The 17,711-nt window shown below is 44.8% G+C and overlaps 1 protein-coding gene across 3 annotated transcripts in view; it reads right to left on the bottom strand.

Moving 5' to 3' along the window:
• ptpn13 (protein tyrosine phosphatase non-receptor type 13) overlaps positions 1 to 17,711 on the bottom strand; it is a 38,854-nt gene that overhangs the window by 5,164 nt on the left and 15,979 nt on the right. Inside the window, exons 8-32 of one of the 3 annotated variants that reach the window (XM_072371709.1) lie at positions 14,136 to 14,228; positions 12,569 to 12,668; positions 10,804 to 11,020; positions 9,973 to 10,053; positions 9,710 to 9,881; positions 9,293 to 9,443; positions 9,031 to 9,169; positions 8,723 to 8,875; positions 8,082 to 8,264; positions 7,805 to 7,967; positions 7,092 to 7,527; positions 6,906 to 7,012; positions 6,538 to 6,591; positions 5,936 to 6,025; positions 5,602 to 5,709; positions 5,354 to 5,485; positions 4,777 to 5,261; positions 4,249 to 4,380; positions 3,014 to 3,107; positions 2,835 to 2,920; positions 2,573 to 2,741; positions 1,047 to 1,261; positions 846 to 944; positions 373 to 752; positions 130 to 289 (exon numbers count right to left, since the gene is read on the bottom strand). In XM_072371709.1, coding sequence (XP_072227810.1) covers positions 130 to 289; positions 373 to 752; positions 846 to 944; positions 1,047 to 1,261; positions 2,573 to 2,741; positions 2,835 to 2,920; positions 3,014 to 3,107; positions 4,249 to 4,380; positions 4,777 to 5,261; positions 5,354 to 5,485; positions 5,602 to 5,709; positions 5,936 to 6,025; positions 6,538 to 6,591; positions 6,906 to 7,012; positions 7,092 to 7,527; positions 7,805 to 7,967; positions 8,082 to 8,264; positions 8,723 to 8,875; positions 9,031 to 9,169; positions 9,293 to 9,443; positions 9,710 to 9,881; positions 9,973 to 10,053; positions 10,804 to 11,020; positions 12,569 to 12,668; positions 14,136 to 14,228 — 4,199 coding nt within the window. The remainder of the gene's footprint in view (positions 1 to 129; positions 290 to 372; positions 753 to 845; positions 945 to 1,046; positions 1,262 to 2,572; positions 2,742 to 2,834; positions 2,921 to 3,013; positions 3,108 to 4,248; positions 4,381 to 4,776; positions 5,262 to 5,353; positions 5,486 to 5,601; positions 5,710 to 5,935; positions 6,026 to 6,537; positions 6,592 to 6,905; positions 7,013 to 7,091; positions 7,528 to 7,804; positions 7,968 to 8,081; positions 8,265 to 8,722; positions 8,876 to 9,030; positions 9,170 to 9,292; positions 9,444 to 9,709; positions 9,882 to 9,972; positions 10,054 to 10,803; positions 11,021 to 12,568; positions 12,669 to 14,135; positions 14,229 to 17,711) is intronic. The other 2 variants (XM_072371710.1, XM_072371711.1) reach the window with 2 other exon arrangements.

Genomic DNA, 17,711 nt, shown 5'->3' with positions numbered 1-17,711 from the left:
GACTTATCAAAAATATTTCAATTCAAAATGATCCACGTTTGACTGAAATCCTTCCGTAGGATATTTTCCAATTACGCGCTTTTCTATTTTTTCTATCGTTTCTAACTTTTTCCGCTGCTCGGTGCTTACCGGGACAAAGTCCTCCATGTCTTGTCTGTTGCCTGGCACACTGAAGTTTAAGGGTAGGGACATTGGAGGAGGCAGGGGGTCTGGGCTCGGTGCAGCAGCAGAGGACATCCCAGACAGAGCGGAGGACTCCAGATCAGCTGCCACAGGTGACGAAGGACACCTATATAAACATTTCCAAAGACGAAATCAGATGAAATCATATCGGAGCTAAGAATAAAACAAAACAAACTCGAGATCACGCACCTGTTGCTGAGGTCTGACCGTGTCATTGAGAGGTTTGGGGAATAGAAAGCTGAGTGGAAGGTGTTCTCCAGCTGATCCATGGTGTCGTAGCCTCCGAGCTCAAGGTTGCTACTGGGAGTCTGATAAACACTGCGCTCCCAGGCCTGCCTGCTGTGTTCCAGAGTCGGACTGAAGGCTTCTTCCACCTCCTCATCCCCATCTGTACTGTCGCTGTAGCTGTTGTGTCGGCCGGGGGTTTTGAGCTGCAGCCTCTCCAGGGCCTCTTCTATAGGGCCCGGTTTCTTGTGGCCTTTGGTACCCGGAGGAGAAGCCGTCCTGCCCAAGCTGGGGCTGGGCTCTGCAGGGGTTACTGGCTCCTTTCGGGGCGAAGGCATGGGTGTCTGAAGATTGTCAAGTTAAACATAAGCGTTCATAAATGTCTTGAAACGCGCGCAGTTGTGAAGACAAAAGGAAAGTGTTATTTACTAACTGACCAAGGCCGAAGTGTCCATCTCAGGAAGAACGCCTTGTTCAGGTCTACAGAGGAGCAATTTCACCTCCTGTCCTGTTCCTCGCAAGGCTGATATGACCTCCTTTGTGTACACAAGAAGTACCACAGCAGCACACCAAATTAACTATGCTATCAAACAGCTTGGTTTCCAATTAGATCACAGAAATCACACAAAATGTCTTACATGTTGGGAGAGTCCTTTGAGGCGGGTTTGATTGACCCGCAAGATGACATCGCCCACGTTGATCCGACCGCTCTCTGCAGCTGGTTGGCCCGGGAATAGCTTTTTAACCCTCACCATGCTGGAGGCAGAGGGCTCGTCAGGAACGTGCTCCTCCCGACTAAAGCTGAAGCCCAGCCCGGACGTGTTCTTCAGGAGGCCCACCTCAAACACATTATCTGTTGGGACAAAGACACGCATCTGTGTTATTGGCCGGTTTGTGATGCGTCAAAGCGAGGCTAAAAAGTCTAAAAAAAAAAGGTGACTTTGTCCTAGAACACAACCTGCACGAGTGCTCAGGAGGAACATGAAGAGAAAGATGCTCGCCGGCAGCAACAGAGACCCTCCCAACACACGGCTCGATGGGTGTGGCATGCAGAGAAAATCAATGGCTGCTCACTGCCCTCTCACCCCCGCCTCACCCTCCACCAGCAGAGTCCCCAAAACCCTCACCCAAGCCTTCATCTCTCTGAACTGTTGCCCTCTGGCAGGCGCTAAAACTAAACGCTAAGAACTGTATAATTTCATTTTATTTCAGCCCGCTGCTGAAACTCAAGTGCTCCAAAGCACGCATCACCACAGGAACTTTATTTCCCCTCTTACTTTGTTTCATTCACTGAAATTTGCTCTTGGCTGCACACTTTATTCTAGACACAGATCCAGTCATCAAACGGATCACAAGTTCTTGGGGCCATTTAAATGCTATCGTCAGTCTGTTACCATAGTCTGGTGGTCTGGTTAGTCACGGCACTAAAGTAGAATCGCCGCCCTGTGGTCGCATGCCGCTGCCTACCCGTCAACTTGCAGCTGACACCCGCGTCTGTCCCGACTTGCACAACAGGAGGTAATGAAGACGTACGTCTTGAATTTGAAATGGAGTTTGATGAGACGGATTCAGCCGTTGTGTGCGATTTAATAGAGGAAAGAATTCCCCGCTGAGATCCACTGACCACACAAAAACGACCCTTTAGATCCAAACAATGAACAGGAACATCTCATCAACCAGGCAAAGCAGAGCAAAGATATTCCTAGAATAATTCTAAACTGGGAGCAACAGTGGCTACTCATCAGTGAGCAGTCCCACAAAAAAACAAGAGTTCTAGGAAAGCACAACACACTCTGACCACCCACTCGGCTCTAAATAAGCGCCAGTGTGCAGCTAATGGCTTGAGCACACATGCTCATTTTCCTTCAAATAAGATTACCAACAGCAAGTTGCTTTGTTCAGAGTGAGAACAAAGGCTCTCAGTCCTAACGGCGCTGAAAATTTGCTGACTAAAATAATCAGCGTTGACGAGTGTTTCCTTCATTGCCGTCGACGTGGACAGTTTACATAGGATAAGGTAAGGATAAGATAAGAGAAGGAAGCATTTCTTGTACTGAGCTGAGAGGAAATACAGACGGCGTACTTGGACATGTCGGGGTGCATAAAAGTGTGTTGTGCTGCAGATTGAGCGCACTGCCTAAGTGAAGCTGTGTTGTCGCCTCACCGTTGGTGACAAAGCTGTACTCTGGTTTCTCTTTGGCCTGGAGCGTCTGCTCCTTGTTCTTGGTCCGATCGCGGTCGCCGGCGGCGTGCCGCGCAGTGGACTGAGGTGTGAGGGGAACGCGGGTGCTGTCTGCAGGCGGATGACCTTTCTCCAGTGACAACTGCACTGTCTGTGGCACAAAGAACATGATTCAAACGGCGTCAGAGACCATCTGGCAGGCTGCCGAACGGTTTTGTCTGCACTGTAAACATCCTCTCCTCACCTGCCCCGTGTTTCTGAGGGCATCCACTGCCTGCTGATGGGTGGCCCCCTCCAGAGTCTTTCCATTCACAGCCACCACACGATCACCTGAGCATAGAGGAATTGACTAATTTTGTCCCCACATTCAGTTTAGTTTCTTTTTTTCTTCCACGTTTGTAACATTAGCTTTCAATTATTTACCTTTTTGAATTCTTCCATCGAGCTCAGCAGCACCTTTTGGTATAAGGCCTTTGACGTAGATGCCTCCATGTCGGACAGTTGTGTTGACTCCTCCCTAAGAAAAACAACACAACTCTGAGTCTTAACCTAAAGAGAAACTAGTTAATCAGAAAATTTTCACTGGGGGGGGGGGGGGGGGTTGATGGAGGACGTGGAGGTTTTTCCATTCCAAACGTAACCGCTAAATGATCAAAAGTTTTGTCTTGATCACAAACTTGTGCATTTAATTTCTGTACATTAAGAATCAACATCAACATAATAATGACAAAACAGATCCACTAGCATTTGAAGGGTATTAGATTAAAGGCAAATTTTGGAAATGAAAACGCAGAGTCAAAGTTTTAGTGTTTGTTGACCTTAGAATTGATCACAGGTCAGATTCGGAGCACAATTAATGGCAGAAATCTCTTCTGACACATCCAAAGAGGTGCGTTTGACTTTTTTTAAAAGGATTCTGAGCAATAAACAAGCGTCACGTGATGAAACCGTGAGGCTACTTCTACTCACTGTGCTTTGGTTGGATTTTCTAATTATTCAGAACACAATGATCAAACAAAGCATTCATCATTTAACAATAATTCAGTTGTAAATGCAAAAATTCCTCCAACGTGATGTTATTGATGTAAATAACTGGTGGGTTAAATCTAAATATGATTAAAAAAAAAGTTAACACTTTGTTAATTTGGTCTTGGTAGTAAATGTGAACCAACAACTACTATATTTTCATTTTATGATCCCGATGACTTAATACTCAACAATTATTCAAACCAAAAATATTGATATATGACACATTAAAGACACACAGTCAAGTGATTGGTTAATGATTGTTGTTGTTCCTGAGAAATTAATGAATCCACGCCAATTAATGTCCCAAGAACTGGAAAATTGGATCAGTGGCACTCCCGTCCACCGCTGATCAGCAGCCGAAACGGACTTTAGGAAGCCAAAGAAAACCCACAAACCAGGCATTCTTAGAGAGTCTTTGGTCATTACTGGAAAAGGCTCTAAGGATACTGTGTGACTTTATTATCTTTTCTATTAGAAAAGACAGAAAGACATGCAAAAAGAGTTATTTTACCACAAGCTCTTCCAACACGCACCGTTAGGAAAGTTACACCAAACGACATATAGAGACGACACAACAACAGTGACAGGATGAGCCGGAAAAGGGGGCAAAACAAGGAGAGGGTGAAAACCTTGCCGAACAGTACCGTGACACTTATGCCCAGGCCGCTGTCTTTTTTGGACAGCTCAATGTCAAATAGTTCTCCTGGGTGGAGACTATTGACCACTGGGGCATTACCATTTAAATTTTCCTTGATGCACTCCTGCAAACAGAGAACAGGGGTATTAAGGCGAATTATCACAAGCGGGAACATGCAGAAAGAAAAAGCGATCGAGGTCGAGCGAGGAAGCTGAATTTTAGCGATGGAGAGACAAAAAGCGGACGCATTCAGGTGAATTCAAGCGATATCATGCAGTGTGCGGACACTGAATTGAAATTGTAATGAAAGGCCAGGCAGTTAGTTGTGCCAAGCATCGGACAGGAATCCATCATGCTTGTTCGAGAAAGAATCATTAATGTGCTGCACCATTAACGGAAGCCGGATTCACATTCGCTGCACAAGAATAAAAAACAGAAATCTGTGTATCTCACTTTCTAGATCTCTGTATAAAAGCTAAGAATCCATTCACACAAATAATCCATAACCACAAGACCGCACCTTTTTGACCTTCAGTTTATCTTGACCACTGGAATAAGTCTCCTCATCCATGTCTGAGTCTCCCCAGTCAGAATGCTCAGAAACTTTGGGAACTTCTAAAACTTTAGCTTTTCTGGTTTTAGGCGGCAGAGCCGGTGGTGCAGGATCCAAACCCGCGTTTGGTTCTGGCCCATGATGCTGCGCAATGGTTGCAACTGTGGCAGCAGCTGTGACTCTTTCCAGGCACTGCTGAAGTCCATTAGGAGGGGGTTGGCTTATTTTAGCAACACTGGCTATCCTGGAGTCCTGAGAGCTGCCGCTGGTGTGCTTGTGAACGGAGGAGGAGGCAGATGATGCCGAGCCAGCTCTGAGGAGAGGAGGGCTGGGGCTTCCCGTTACCGGATGTTCCTCTGATGAGGTGTCGAAGTCGAGTTCACATCTCTGAGCCGAGTTAAGCGACTTAAATGAAGAGTTAAGCTGGTCGGGAGCATGTTCAGAGGAAGATTCTGTCAAAATGAAGAAAAAGAAGAAAAGTTTACAATTACAGGAAATGACCACATAGAGCTCCAAAAAAAAACATTCATATCCTTATGTTTACCTTTGTAAAGTCTTTCTTTGGGCTGCGACACAATCAGAGTGACGTCATCAGGAGCATTTTGAAGGATATCGACCGTGGTGGTGTGAGAGAATCCCTCCAGGTTTAAATTGTTCACAGAGATCAAGCGGTCGCCTGAATCAAACATCGCCACGGTTACTCCCACAACAAAGCAAAGTGATAATCATCACCAAAGCAGGCATCTAAAACATCAGAATCTACTTGTGGAGTGAAACAAAATGCGAGCCTACCAGGTTTGAGGCAGCCATTGATATCAGCAGGACCCCCAGGAGTGATGGAGCTAATGATAGTACAGAGGTCTGTTCGCTCGGCGTTCTCACCTCCTACAACCTGAAACCCTAGAATACACATAAATGGAACAGATACGACCAGGTTCATGAGATGTGGAACAACTACAAGAGAAATAACCCCACAGAAGTAACAGCTTGATCGTTCTCCCTAATCTATAACCCTAATTTTCTTAGTTTGACTGAACTCGCACGTCTTGCCAACTCAGCTGAGAAGCGGCAGTAGGATAGCGTGAAATTGAGTTTTTCTTTAATGAAAATCGATATGCATGCTTACCCAGTCCGTATTTCACATCTTTCTTCAGCTTTACCGTTGTCATTTCTCTCTCTGGAGATGGCAGCTCATTGAGCCTTTTCTTCAGTGAATCTGCTCAATCACAAACACACATTCCATTCTCAGATGCCAGTTCCTCCCGTACTCTCTGACCGATGCGCCTTTTGTAATTACGTAACAGCAGGCTACTCTAAGAGCATTAATGTGTCAGAACTGGATAATGGATAATCTGTACTGGCAGGTACAGAGGGAGCTCCCTCCTATGCACCATCTGAAAATATTGGCTGAACTGGGATGAAAGGAAAAGAGTTCAGTGCCAAGCATGAAGCTATTAAATGGTGGCACCGGGGCCAAATTAAAGGTCCGCGAACCAGCAGCACAAAGAGGACAAACACTCAATCATTATGTTATGTTACGCTATGGGACTGGGACTTATTTCTGGTTTGTTTATCCAGACTTTACAAACACAGAGAATATGGTTCAGCAGGTATAAGGACTAAATGAAATGGGTGGGTTGCAGGTGGGCATTTCCTTCATTTTTGACGTCCCACTTTAAACAAAAGCGAGGACAAACCGTTCTAATTCATCTGTGGACACATACATACCATTAACAGAGGCTGGGGTTGAAGGCGATCCAGAGGAACTGTGCATACTGACACCTGTGAACAGACCACAAGTGATCAGCGAGGCCAACAACTGGTTCTCTACATTATCTGCCCCTTTATTCTCTTCAGTTTTGGAGCCACTGCTGCAGTATTACAAGCAAAAGCATTTAACACAATACCAAATTAATCAGGTATTGCTTATCCTGCTTTCTTGTCATCTTATAGCCAGCTCTAATGTCAGTTCATTGCAGCCAAGACATCTAATAGATGGCTGCCATGCTGACTTTTTAATGGCTCCTTGTTAGGTCGGCACAGCACCCATAGAGTAGAACTACTCACTACCACCCTAGACAGGCCAGTTTCCTTACCAACTACGTATGCTTGGCCAGCATCCTCTGTGGTAGAAGAGTCCGATTCTTTTTTAGACTTGCTGAGGCGCCAGGCTGGACTGCTGTGGGATACTGCAGTGAGTGACCTGAGAGGGTGAAAACAGGATATTAGCCTGAGAAGACTCAACTCTGAGGGGAACAAGAGCTTTTTCTCCCTCCACTCACTTGTCGTGTTGGTGGGAAATGGAGTCCGTGTCTGAGCTGGCTCGCTGATGTTGCTGGAAGTGCGAGGCGACTTGGTTGAACTGTGGTTGGGTCATTCTGCCGTGTGACTGGCCACGATGCGACTCCGTCATCTGGCGCTCAGGAGACTCTGGCATCTGCGCGAGGTTGTGGTGGGAGCGACTCATTATTCGTGGATTGGAAAGGACGGCGGAGGCTACTGGATTGAAACCTGGAAAGTGGAAATCATCTTGGACTAATATGGAGCCCGACGGCGCCTTGTTGAGGGCCACCTCTGAGTAGGAGATCCTCTTCAGGTGGTCTGGGTTGGAGCGCGTCGACAAGCTCGGGGCCAGACTGCCTGAGCTCACCGACCTCCCTGTGGCATCTCCGCTCCGAGGATCGAGAGAATACTGCAAACTGCTCAAGGGGCAGTTCTCTGGTGAGCAGGTACATGAAAGTCACAAAATAAATGAACAGTTAGTATCGGTGTGTTTTTTCAGTTATATAGAAAGAGCTAAAGAGCTGACCTGGATAGCTAATGATCACGCATCAGGGTGCTCTTTTATATAAATACCATCGTGTTAATTTCAAGCTTTGTTTAAAACAAAGCAAAAGGTTTCTGTGACAGTCCACCTCTTTAAAGAATATATAAAACTTCAGCTCTCCAAATCGGTTTGATACTGGAGCCGCAGGGCTGCTCACGTCTCCTGTACCTAAATCCTGCAGCTCCTGGTTGTTCTGGCGGGCCTTCATCTGCAGGTGGAACTTGTGCTGATCGGAGCACAGCTGCAGCAGATACTGACACGTCTTGTTGCTGTCTGTCTGAAAGAGGTGCTTAATCCCATCTGATGTGTTCTGAAGGCAAATCTTCTTTTTCTTAAGAACGATTAAAGCACAAAAGAAAGTCAGGGTCATCGGAGTTAATCTGCAGTGGAAAAGATCAAATAAAACAACTGCGATATCTCCGATAATGAAGAGTCAGGTGCATACCGTAAAGGAAATCTTCTTGGTCTCCCTCCAGGGGAACCTTAGTACTGGCGTGCGATTTCCATTAAGGACTTCAAAAATGAGCACCCCCTTGGAGTAGACACCCAGCATGATGCCCGTCTGAGATCTCTTCTCAGGAAGCACTCGATGGAAATGGACTCCATACTCGGTCAACCTCTGGCTCACCTTTTAAACAAACATCATGTGTTCTTAACTTTTCAAAAGCCACAGTACTGAGGCAGTAAACGGGGACGCTGATGAGTTTTAACATGCACATTTGAACAGATTAACTGACCTTTTCATATGGAAAACAGGACTTAATTTCTTGCTGGTCAGTTATCCAATATCAAAACCCACAGATTTTTCCCTTATTATCTACAAAGTAGTAACATTTTCAGAGAAATTAAGCACTTTTTTTCAGTCCATGAGCTTAAAACTTTAAGAAAAATAACCAAAGACAAAATAAGATGGAGTGGAAGGACATGATTTATTTATTTTTTTGCTGTCAAACATAAATTTAAACCCATTACTTTCTCCCAAGCACAAAACAACCCCCATTCTTCTCATAAGATAAGTACCGTAAGGACAATTTACTGCAACAAAAATAGAGATCTCAACTCTACACATTCCTCTCTCTCTCTAACCTTCAGGAACTCAAGCTCGGCCTCAGAGTCTGATGCTCCGTAGTAGTTGCTGTGAAGTTTCGGCAGTTCTTCCCTAAGGGTCGTCTGGTCCACCTTATCCAGGACAGACACCGGCAGGTAGTGCTCCAATCTGAAATAGGTCTTCCCATGAAGCTGCAACACAGAGATTAACAGCAAATTTCTTTTAAAATCAACTTGCCGTGTCATTCATTTTTAAAGAAACCACAGTCAAATCATAAGATTAATTTCAAATTTCAAATCTATAGTGCAAGTTTACTGATATACTCGAAAAAAAAAAGATTTGGCACCTCAGGTTGGTAGTCGCCAAATTCAGCCTGCAGTGCCAGTGAAGCCAGCAGCATGGCGTTTTCTGTGTTGCAGCGGATTCTTTCCTCCAAGATATCCTTCCTCAGCTGTAGGTAGTATTGGTGTTTGGTCATAGCATGCCTATTATGCACAGAAAAAGAAGAGCTCGGACGGATTTTGGGTTGCCTTACATGTGACCATGTGCCAACGCAGTGGTCCGTCGTTCCTGTAGATTTTTAGCTCATTACCAAAACTTGAACTTACTGTATAAGGTTGACATCGTCGAGGAAGAATTTGATGCGCAAGAAAAGGTTAAAAGGCACGTCGGATCTTCTTTTCTTGGGATCCTCCTTCCACCCCTCTGGGGCTACTTTGGTGAGTTTGGCATCAGGATCAACAAAGAAAAACTCATTTTCTGTGTGGGTTTTAGAAGCAGGTGGAATAAGGGGATAAGAGTGAAGAGGAACCAGTCAGTTAAGTCAGGGTGGCATTCTGTACGCTTTGTCCCATTAATAAGACGCTGACAATATATGAGAAACTCTTCATATCTGAGCTAGAAGAAGGGTCAACTGAAAATCTGATTAATCTAACAAAGTAAATTAATTGACAATATGAGTCACAGATAGGTAAACAGATATAAATGACTGATCCTTCCAGGTACCTGACCTACAGAAACATTACCTCTGAGGCAGGCAAGGCCGAACAGATGGTGCTCCACAAGCCCGACGTGGGCAACCACCATATCAAGAACATCTTTACACACCGCCTTGATATCACAGCTCAACTCCAGATTTTGGCCATTCAGCAGCGCCACGCCCACCTTCCTCTGCACTTCGTCCGCCTTCCCGCGTTTCTTGTGTTAAGGGAGAAAAAGAACGATTTACACATTTGGAAACACGGCAAAGAGAAAACACGGGCTTGGGGTTTTGCAGACTTCGTCTCACCATTATTGAAGAGGGCACGGACAGGGCAATGCAGGGTTCACTGGCCAGCTTCACAAACTCCGGTCCATGAAAGTTCTGCCACTAGTGTCAACAGAAAAGGTAAAAGTCACAGAGAGAATTTATTTAATTTAATAATTTGAACTCCAGGCTTTTTGACAACTGCCTTTCCCACCCCAAAGCAGTCACATACATCATATTTTTCTGGTTTTCTGCAATCAAGCCTCAGCACAAGTTTCCAACTGGTCACCCCCACATCCTAAATTACATCTATTATATATACCACAAAGATGAGAGAAACCCCCCCCCCCACATACTTGGAGGTACAATAAATCTATCAGAAATATAATAATCTCAAGTATATGAGGTTTGCTGCCAACATTGGTCGATTTGTTCCGACATTTTCCTCTTGCGTTAACGCTTTCGCACAATTTGCGATAGTAGGTGGGGTAAATAGGACCATATCGTAAAAATTCCTCATTGGACTCATTTTTAATTACCATGGCGGAGCTGAAATGACTCAAGCCTCGCAGTCAGCATTTTGCATTTTCACAGCATCGCATGAGCACCACATCAACAAGTGTGTTGCCAAAAAAAAATGTCCGTTCATCATCGGCCATTGCAATATAAACACGCAAAAAGTGTCTTTGCATCTGCAGAGCTGTTACTGCAGTGAAAAGATCTTTTCATGAACCTTCTCATGGCGTGCGCCTGAACATTTTATGGTGTCAAAAAAAAAAAAAAAAGAGAAACAACTGATTATCCCAACGACTGTCATTATGGCAGATTCCAGTCTCACCACATTTGCACATCTTTGGATGCTGAGTCACAAACCTTGTTTTTGCGGAGCGATACAGAAGTGGTGTAGAGAGGGTCTTGAAGGTCGAGCAGTGAAGCGTGAGGTGCGACGAGAGGCTCCTCTACCGGGTAGAGGTTGGCCCTGGACAGCCTGTTGGCGAGGTGCGCCTGGAGCCGCTGCACCTCCTCCTCCTGCCTCTGGAGGAGCAACTCGGCTCCAACCAGCCCTTCATCAGCTGTCCCCTCATTTAGCCTACAGGAGAACAACTGTTAACTGCGGCAGTCTGCCGTTTAATGTGCGCCACCTGTAAATGTCTGCGTGTCAGCGCTTTGTTAGCTCTTAGCATCGAGCTCGGCGCATAGGGACAGGCTGGAAGCGTGGTTTCTCCGAGAGCAGGCATAGAAACAGCAGGCAGTTCAGGTCGGTAATGCCAGAGATTAGAGAGACTGGCAATGCTGAATGTGGATGTCACATTAGATGACCTCATTAGTGAAGCATGGAGCTGACCCTGCTGTGCAACAGCAGCTGTGTGTGTGTGTGTGTGTGTGTGGCGCAGAGGACCAAACAGGACAACTTTGTCTGCAGCTTTCCTGCTAAGTGGAGGATTTGTAGTGAAGATCCCGAACGCATACCAGCGCATTTATTCAAGGCAAAGATGCCTCTATGTATGTTGGCAGGCATTTATGCAATTGCCAACTCACTCATCAAACAGATCATGACATCACATTTAAATATGCCCCAGCTCTGCCAGAAGCAGACAGCTTGTACAGCCATTATAGTCTTAATAATCTGTTAGGGGTACACATAACCAGTGCATTTAATATAGAAATGTTTTGGTTTAAAATGGAGGGGGAAAAAGAACAGATATGATTCAAATATGTCTCTCCCTTAAAGTCGACTTTTACAGTAATTCAACGGTACATTTAACGGTGACTCATAACAAGAAAGTTCCTGGTTCAAATCTGCTGGCTGGCTGGGACATTTTTGTTTATAATTTGCATGTGACTGAGTAGGTTTCCCGCCCCCAAAAGTCCAAAGAGGTGTTCAGTTAATTGGCAATTCTTAATTGGCTGTTGGGGCAATCTATCCATGGTGTAATCACACCTCTCATCCAATACCAGCTGGAATAGGCTCCAGCGCCCCTCGACCCTAAATGGGATGAAGCCGGTGTAGAAAATGGATGGATGGAAATTATACTGGAACAGAATGAGATGTGGGTAAACTGATGCCGTTTTTCCACTGCATGTTATGGCTCAAACTCAGTTTTACATTGTAAAGAGTCGAGGTTCCAAGTGAAACGAGGCGATATCAAAGGATGAAATGCAAACACTGCACAACACTAATTTGTAGGGAGAAAATGATCATCTGGGCGCATATCATTCGTGGATCTGGAGTGGCGCTAGACGCCTGGCTCAAACTCGCACCACGCTTTGTTATCAGAAATAAATCTGTGTGCATTGGAATGCTTTGAATATGAGAGCATGGTTGATAAGCTGAGTGGACAGATTTACAACTGGTTCCTTCTTTTCTTCACAGAGCTGAGGGAAGCTCTGCAGCACGCAGTCCTGTTCCCTCCAAGATAATGCCAAATGCATCCTTTCCCACAGCTAGACACACATTTCTACAGGCTAAATGAGGACGTTTTTTGCGTATCAAAGCATTTTCACACTGCAAGAAGCTACCAAGACGAATCAGAGGGCATAACTTTGTACGCTGAGTCGAGGCACACCATGCAGTAGAAGCCTGAGGGAGATGAGTCAGGAGAGAAAACGCCTGTTGTATACATGGTGTGTTTGTTACCTGTGTCGGTGTGTGTTGTGACTCGTCAGTGACAGAGGATCAAGCTCGGATGAAAGCGCCAGCTGGGAGCCGAACCTCGTCACCTCGCCAGGTTTCTTAGCTGGAAGAGACACGAGAATATCAGACGCGCACGTAAACACTAAGAAGCACGTTCAGCTACATGATCGAACACATCCCAGCCAGGTGCAGACACCCACGAGGTGCTCTGAATGAACCTGCGTGAACATGTTTGAGCAGAAGCGTAGTTCTGCGTAAAGCCAGCATCACAAATTCAATCTCTGCTGCCCTGCAGTGTGTACAAAGGGCCAAAAAAAAATCACTTAATAATACTTCAGCGGTTGGTTGAATGTCACCCTTGGGCGCAGCCCCTCGTGGCGACTGTATTAAAAGCAGTAAGTGTGTTTTTTTCTTTTTGGCCTTATAAAGATAAATAAAGATAGACAATGATGGCCCAACAGGGTTGACCTGTGTTTTTCACCATAGGATTACTGGGTGCCAGGGTGTTTGGTCACCTGAACTAAATTCATTGTGAAACCTTCTCTTCTTTCTGCCTCCAGAAGATTTGAGTGAATCGGGTCTCTCGACAGAAACTACCCTGCAGACTTTCCCACACTTTACAACTGTCTTGTGCAACATCGCAGAGGTCATGATGTAATTTGCAACATCCAGCAAGTAAATGACTCTTGAACCTGAGAGTAACCTGAGAACAGGGCGCTGTGCTTCCTTTAAATCAAGTTAAAGCAGTTTACTGAACTATGTCAAGCCTGAGAGTTTTCTCTCTGTTACTCGGCCTTAAGACACCAGAGAATCTGACTTTGAGCCGTACAGCACACAGCTGTCAGTGGAGAAGACAACTATCGTTCCTTAGTCGTGTGTCCTAATTGAATCTATTTCATTACTCAGTCAGCAGTGATGTGAATCAACCCGAATGGGGCTGATCAACATGTAGAGACAGTGTTGCTCAGAATTGGTGAAAAACCCTCTGATCAGCGCTGCATAAAGAAAGATCACCATCAACTTACAGTAATAAATGGTACAATAGACACAACTCCTAATAAACAAATGCAACCAGTAGTCAAATATAAAGCTATCCCATCTAAAGAGGATGTAGAATATGAGCCTGTGATAGTGATGAAGACAACTGTAGAGATAACAGATGAACGTAGTCTCTCAAATGGGAGAAAAAATGTATTCATTTAATTTAGATTGTGAACTACAGAAAAATGACCTCAGTCTTGAGCTCCTTCTTCTGTAGCTTTCTTTCAGTTTTGGATATTTTGGAGTTCTAACAGCTCTTACCTCTTTATTATGATGCTAAGAAATTTACCCAGAAGGTTGAGCTCTGTTTTAACACCTGCTAAGATAAGATGGTGCGTCGGCCACCGCCAACGTCACACATAGAGAATATCGGCACTATTGTCGGTATATCTCACTTCTGTCCGGTTTTATTGGGATGTTATTGCTCCTGTTGTGTGGACATGACCATGATACCTCGCAGGTGTGCGGCATCTAAGGGTCTGCACACATAAAATCGCACTACACGAGTAGACAATTGTGTATATCTTACCGAGTCTGTAGTCTGGGTCAGAGGAGGTCAGTGAGGGGCTTTCACTGGATGAGCTGTAATCACTGTGGTGCCTTTGGTGGATGTGGACAGGTTCTGAGAGCAGAGAGAGCGCATCATTTAAAAAAAAAAACAACAAAAAAACATTGTTTTCAATGTCCTCCCACACACATCTGTACCGAAAAGTCGCATTACTTTTTTTTTTCTTCTTAATTACAGGGACTTTGACTGCCGTTTTCTTTTTAAAGAGATTTCTCCAAAAACATATTTAGACCGTCTGACACCAAGCGAGTACAATGACACATACAAAGAAAGTATTAGTCATGCTGTTGGTAAACACTACAGATGAAAAGCACATGTAGCTCCTTAGGAAAGCAGATTTACCACGAGTGCAGATTTACCCCCCCCTCCCCCGTCAGGTTGGTGAGTTTTTTTATTTTTTAAATCGAGGGCGTTATCTGTCTCGCTCGACTGGTAGAATCACAACAAGCACAGACCAGCTCAACACAATTATCTAGTAATTCTTCATTTTGTTTGAAAATTGCTTCACAAAAGCAACGATGACGTACAATTCGGAGGTTCAAAAAAATACCCTAACCCTTACTCTGGTGTCCGCCTTAACGTGTGACTCATGTGTTTTTCAGCCAAGTAAACAGAACTTGAAAGTCTTGCTCCTCAGTATCAGCTACATAACTTAAATGAACATCATTCTCCGGCCTCTGCTCAGGAATTTCAGCTCAGTTTCACAACACGGTCGATCTGTCTTCTCTTTGTAATTCCGTACGTCCTCAGTAAACAGTTTAGCTTTAAAAAAAATAGAAAAAAAAGAAGCATTGTGGCCCGGCGGCAACTAAAATGCTACAAAGAGGCAGAGGGACTGGTCAGACCATCACTCAGAATAGTGTTCCATCTTCCACTAGCCGGTGAGTCATGACTTCCCTTCACACAATGTCATCTCTGTTGAAAAGGTAGTGAGAGAGTTAATCTCTTGTGCACTTTACAGCAACTTAACCCATGCGGTGACAAACTCAGAATTAGACAAACAGTACATGCAGTTGCCCACACATGCGTTCGCACGCCAAACACTGATGGAACCCGGTTTTGTGAGGAACTTTTGAAAAAAAAACCCAATGGGTGAAGTGAGGAACACAATGCAGAAGAAAAAGCATTGTGAAACCCATTTATCTCCCGAGAACAGTTAATCTCTGCAAATGTTTATTTAGGGTCATTCAACATATCTTGCTCTGAAAAAGCATTTCACCTATCCTCAGGATTCAAAAGACTTCCCCTGAGAAAGTTTAGTGAGCTCTCTGGAGATAGCAGAGATGGCATTAATCTCAAGTCGACAGAGAATTTTTCTTACGCTGTGGAAACACAGTCAACAGGTTGCTGAGAAATCCCAGGAAAGGAAGGCGGGGCACCTGGGAATATCCATATAACGGTCCCCAGCTGGCAGGTGGTGCCCCACACAGTGTGAAAAACTATGAAAAAGCTGTTATGAATATGGCTCATGGAGGACCTTTAAGATTAAAGTTTTTCATTCAGATATGATAAACCCTCGTATCAATAAAGCACATTCAGAGAAATTCCATCTCAACCTGAAACCAGCGTTTCATTCTTTAGGAGTATTTTAAGTCTTGTTGCCCTAGGGACAAAAGACAACCCAAATGGATGCTGGTTTCGTGAAAGCAACCTGAAGTGCTTTACACTCCTTCCTTCTGTAGAAATTGTAAATGTATCGCTCTGTAATATAATCCTGAAAAATGTAAGAGTTTATGCTTTCCCGATGAGCGGCACTCTGGTGTTGGAGTCCACACCAGACCTGCCTCAGCCCAAAGCCACATGACCTGCTGCCAAGAGCCGGAAAAGTCCAATAATGTTAGGAATTCCCTCATCTCCAACACATGACTCCAATTACAGCTCCTAGGTCTGCGAGGAAAGTTTACACTCATTGAGGATGGAAGCACCTTGGCACCGAAAAAAGGGCAGCGGGGGGGGGGTTTCCTATGCATTCGATGAGATGGGAGGGGACCAGGTAGAAATATGCCCCTGCACACACAGACATGCACGTGACACCAACACTTGCACATACAGAGAAGCAAGAGAAGCGGCGTTTAGCTCTGTGGAACCGGAGGCCACTGACCACTGCTGTGCCATCCCTTTCCTGCAGAAAAGAACAGAAAAAGGTCGGAGAAAGAAGGAAAAAGACAAGGAGGTCTCTGCCAAGTGGATAGTGCTTGAATAGCGTCGCCATCATCGTTTTCCCCCCCGTCAACTACAGTTCTGTGACATTTATTCATTCTCACAGTTTGAACCTACTTTTTCTTTATTGACCAGAACAATTTAACCGGGATTGTAGCGCGAGCAAAAGTTCGGGCACCGTTTTGACGTCGGCTCCAAGCGAACGCTCTCCTCACACCGAACAGACAGCCAAGCGCTCTTTAAATACACGCTTTCATACTCTAAACGGGCAGGAACACTTTCAGCACTTCCGACTGGACCATGACCCTGAAAACCATTTCCAGGGCAGTATCAGCGACATTTAAGGACAACCCGGCAGGGGCTGGAGGTGTAACAAATTATAGTGCGTCTCATCCAGTTCATGGATGATGAACCTGGGAATGAAACTGATGAAGCAGCATGAGAAGAAGTATTAAACAGCTTGTTTTCCTGCTGTTTGATGTTTTGCATTATTTTCTGTTTTCATAAACCTGGTTCAATGTCTACCAAAGTCAGCTGGCATTTATAAATCCCTCACAGAGCAGTGTTTATGATTCATAATGCAAAGGTTGTTGCAAAACCTCTGTTTGTAACATTGATTTTAAATACAAGTTGGGGATGTTACGACATGGAGTTGCAGTGAAAATGAGACAAACCGTTTATTAAGAAGATAAACCGTCTCCCCGTCATGTGGTGCTTTACATATATTCAAGGAGACATGATGGAGGTTCAAGCAACGTACAACTGGGGATGGAAAACACATTTACAGTGACGTAACGAAACGATAATGTGAGTGTTCTCCAGCGGATTTAAAAAAGCAAACTGGTTCTTCGGAGGTTCTTAAGTTAAACCAGCCTGTAACTGGCAGTAGCAGCAGAGTTGTGCAAGAGTTATAGAGTCTCAGGACATTAATTGTAAGAAATCAACATTTCTGTACCCATTTCTCCAAACTGGTGCTCATAACAGCACATAGAGACTGACTGAACTGGGGGACCACCAGTAGTTACTGTCTCGATCTCCCAGAGATGATAAACTCCTTTCTTTTTACTGTCGTATGAAATCAAAAAAACCTCCAATTACAGTCAATAAAACGCAATGGGGAAGGAAAGACAAGCTGGCTTCACTGGGATGAAAAGCCACAGACGAGGAAAAGAATTCTTGGTCGGTGGCTCGGTCAGCGTTAAAAATAGCTGCCAGAAAAGCAATGAGGCTGCAAGCAGCTGGAGATTAGGGAGTCGGGAGGAACACTGAGACGAGGAAAGGGAAGAAAAGGTAGAGGACAGTGGTTTATTATGTGAAGTCAGCCAACCTTTTACGCCCCTCCCCAGGTGGCTTGAAAACCCATGTAGCCACATGTGA

Source organism: Leuresthes tenuis, unplaced genomic scaffold, assembly GCF_036924035.1.
Source record: "Leuresthes tenuis unplaced genomic scaffold, fLeuTen1.0.hap1 SCAF_19, whole genome shotgun sequence".
Lineage (NCBI taxonomy): Eukaryota > Metazoa > Chordata > Actinopteri > Atheriniformes > Atherinopsidae > Leuresthes > Leuresthes tenuis.
The sequence above is the reverse complement of the archived record's forward strand: the minus strand, read 5'-3'. Positions and strand labels throughout refer to the sequence as shown.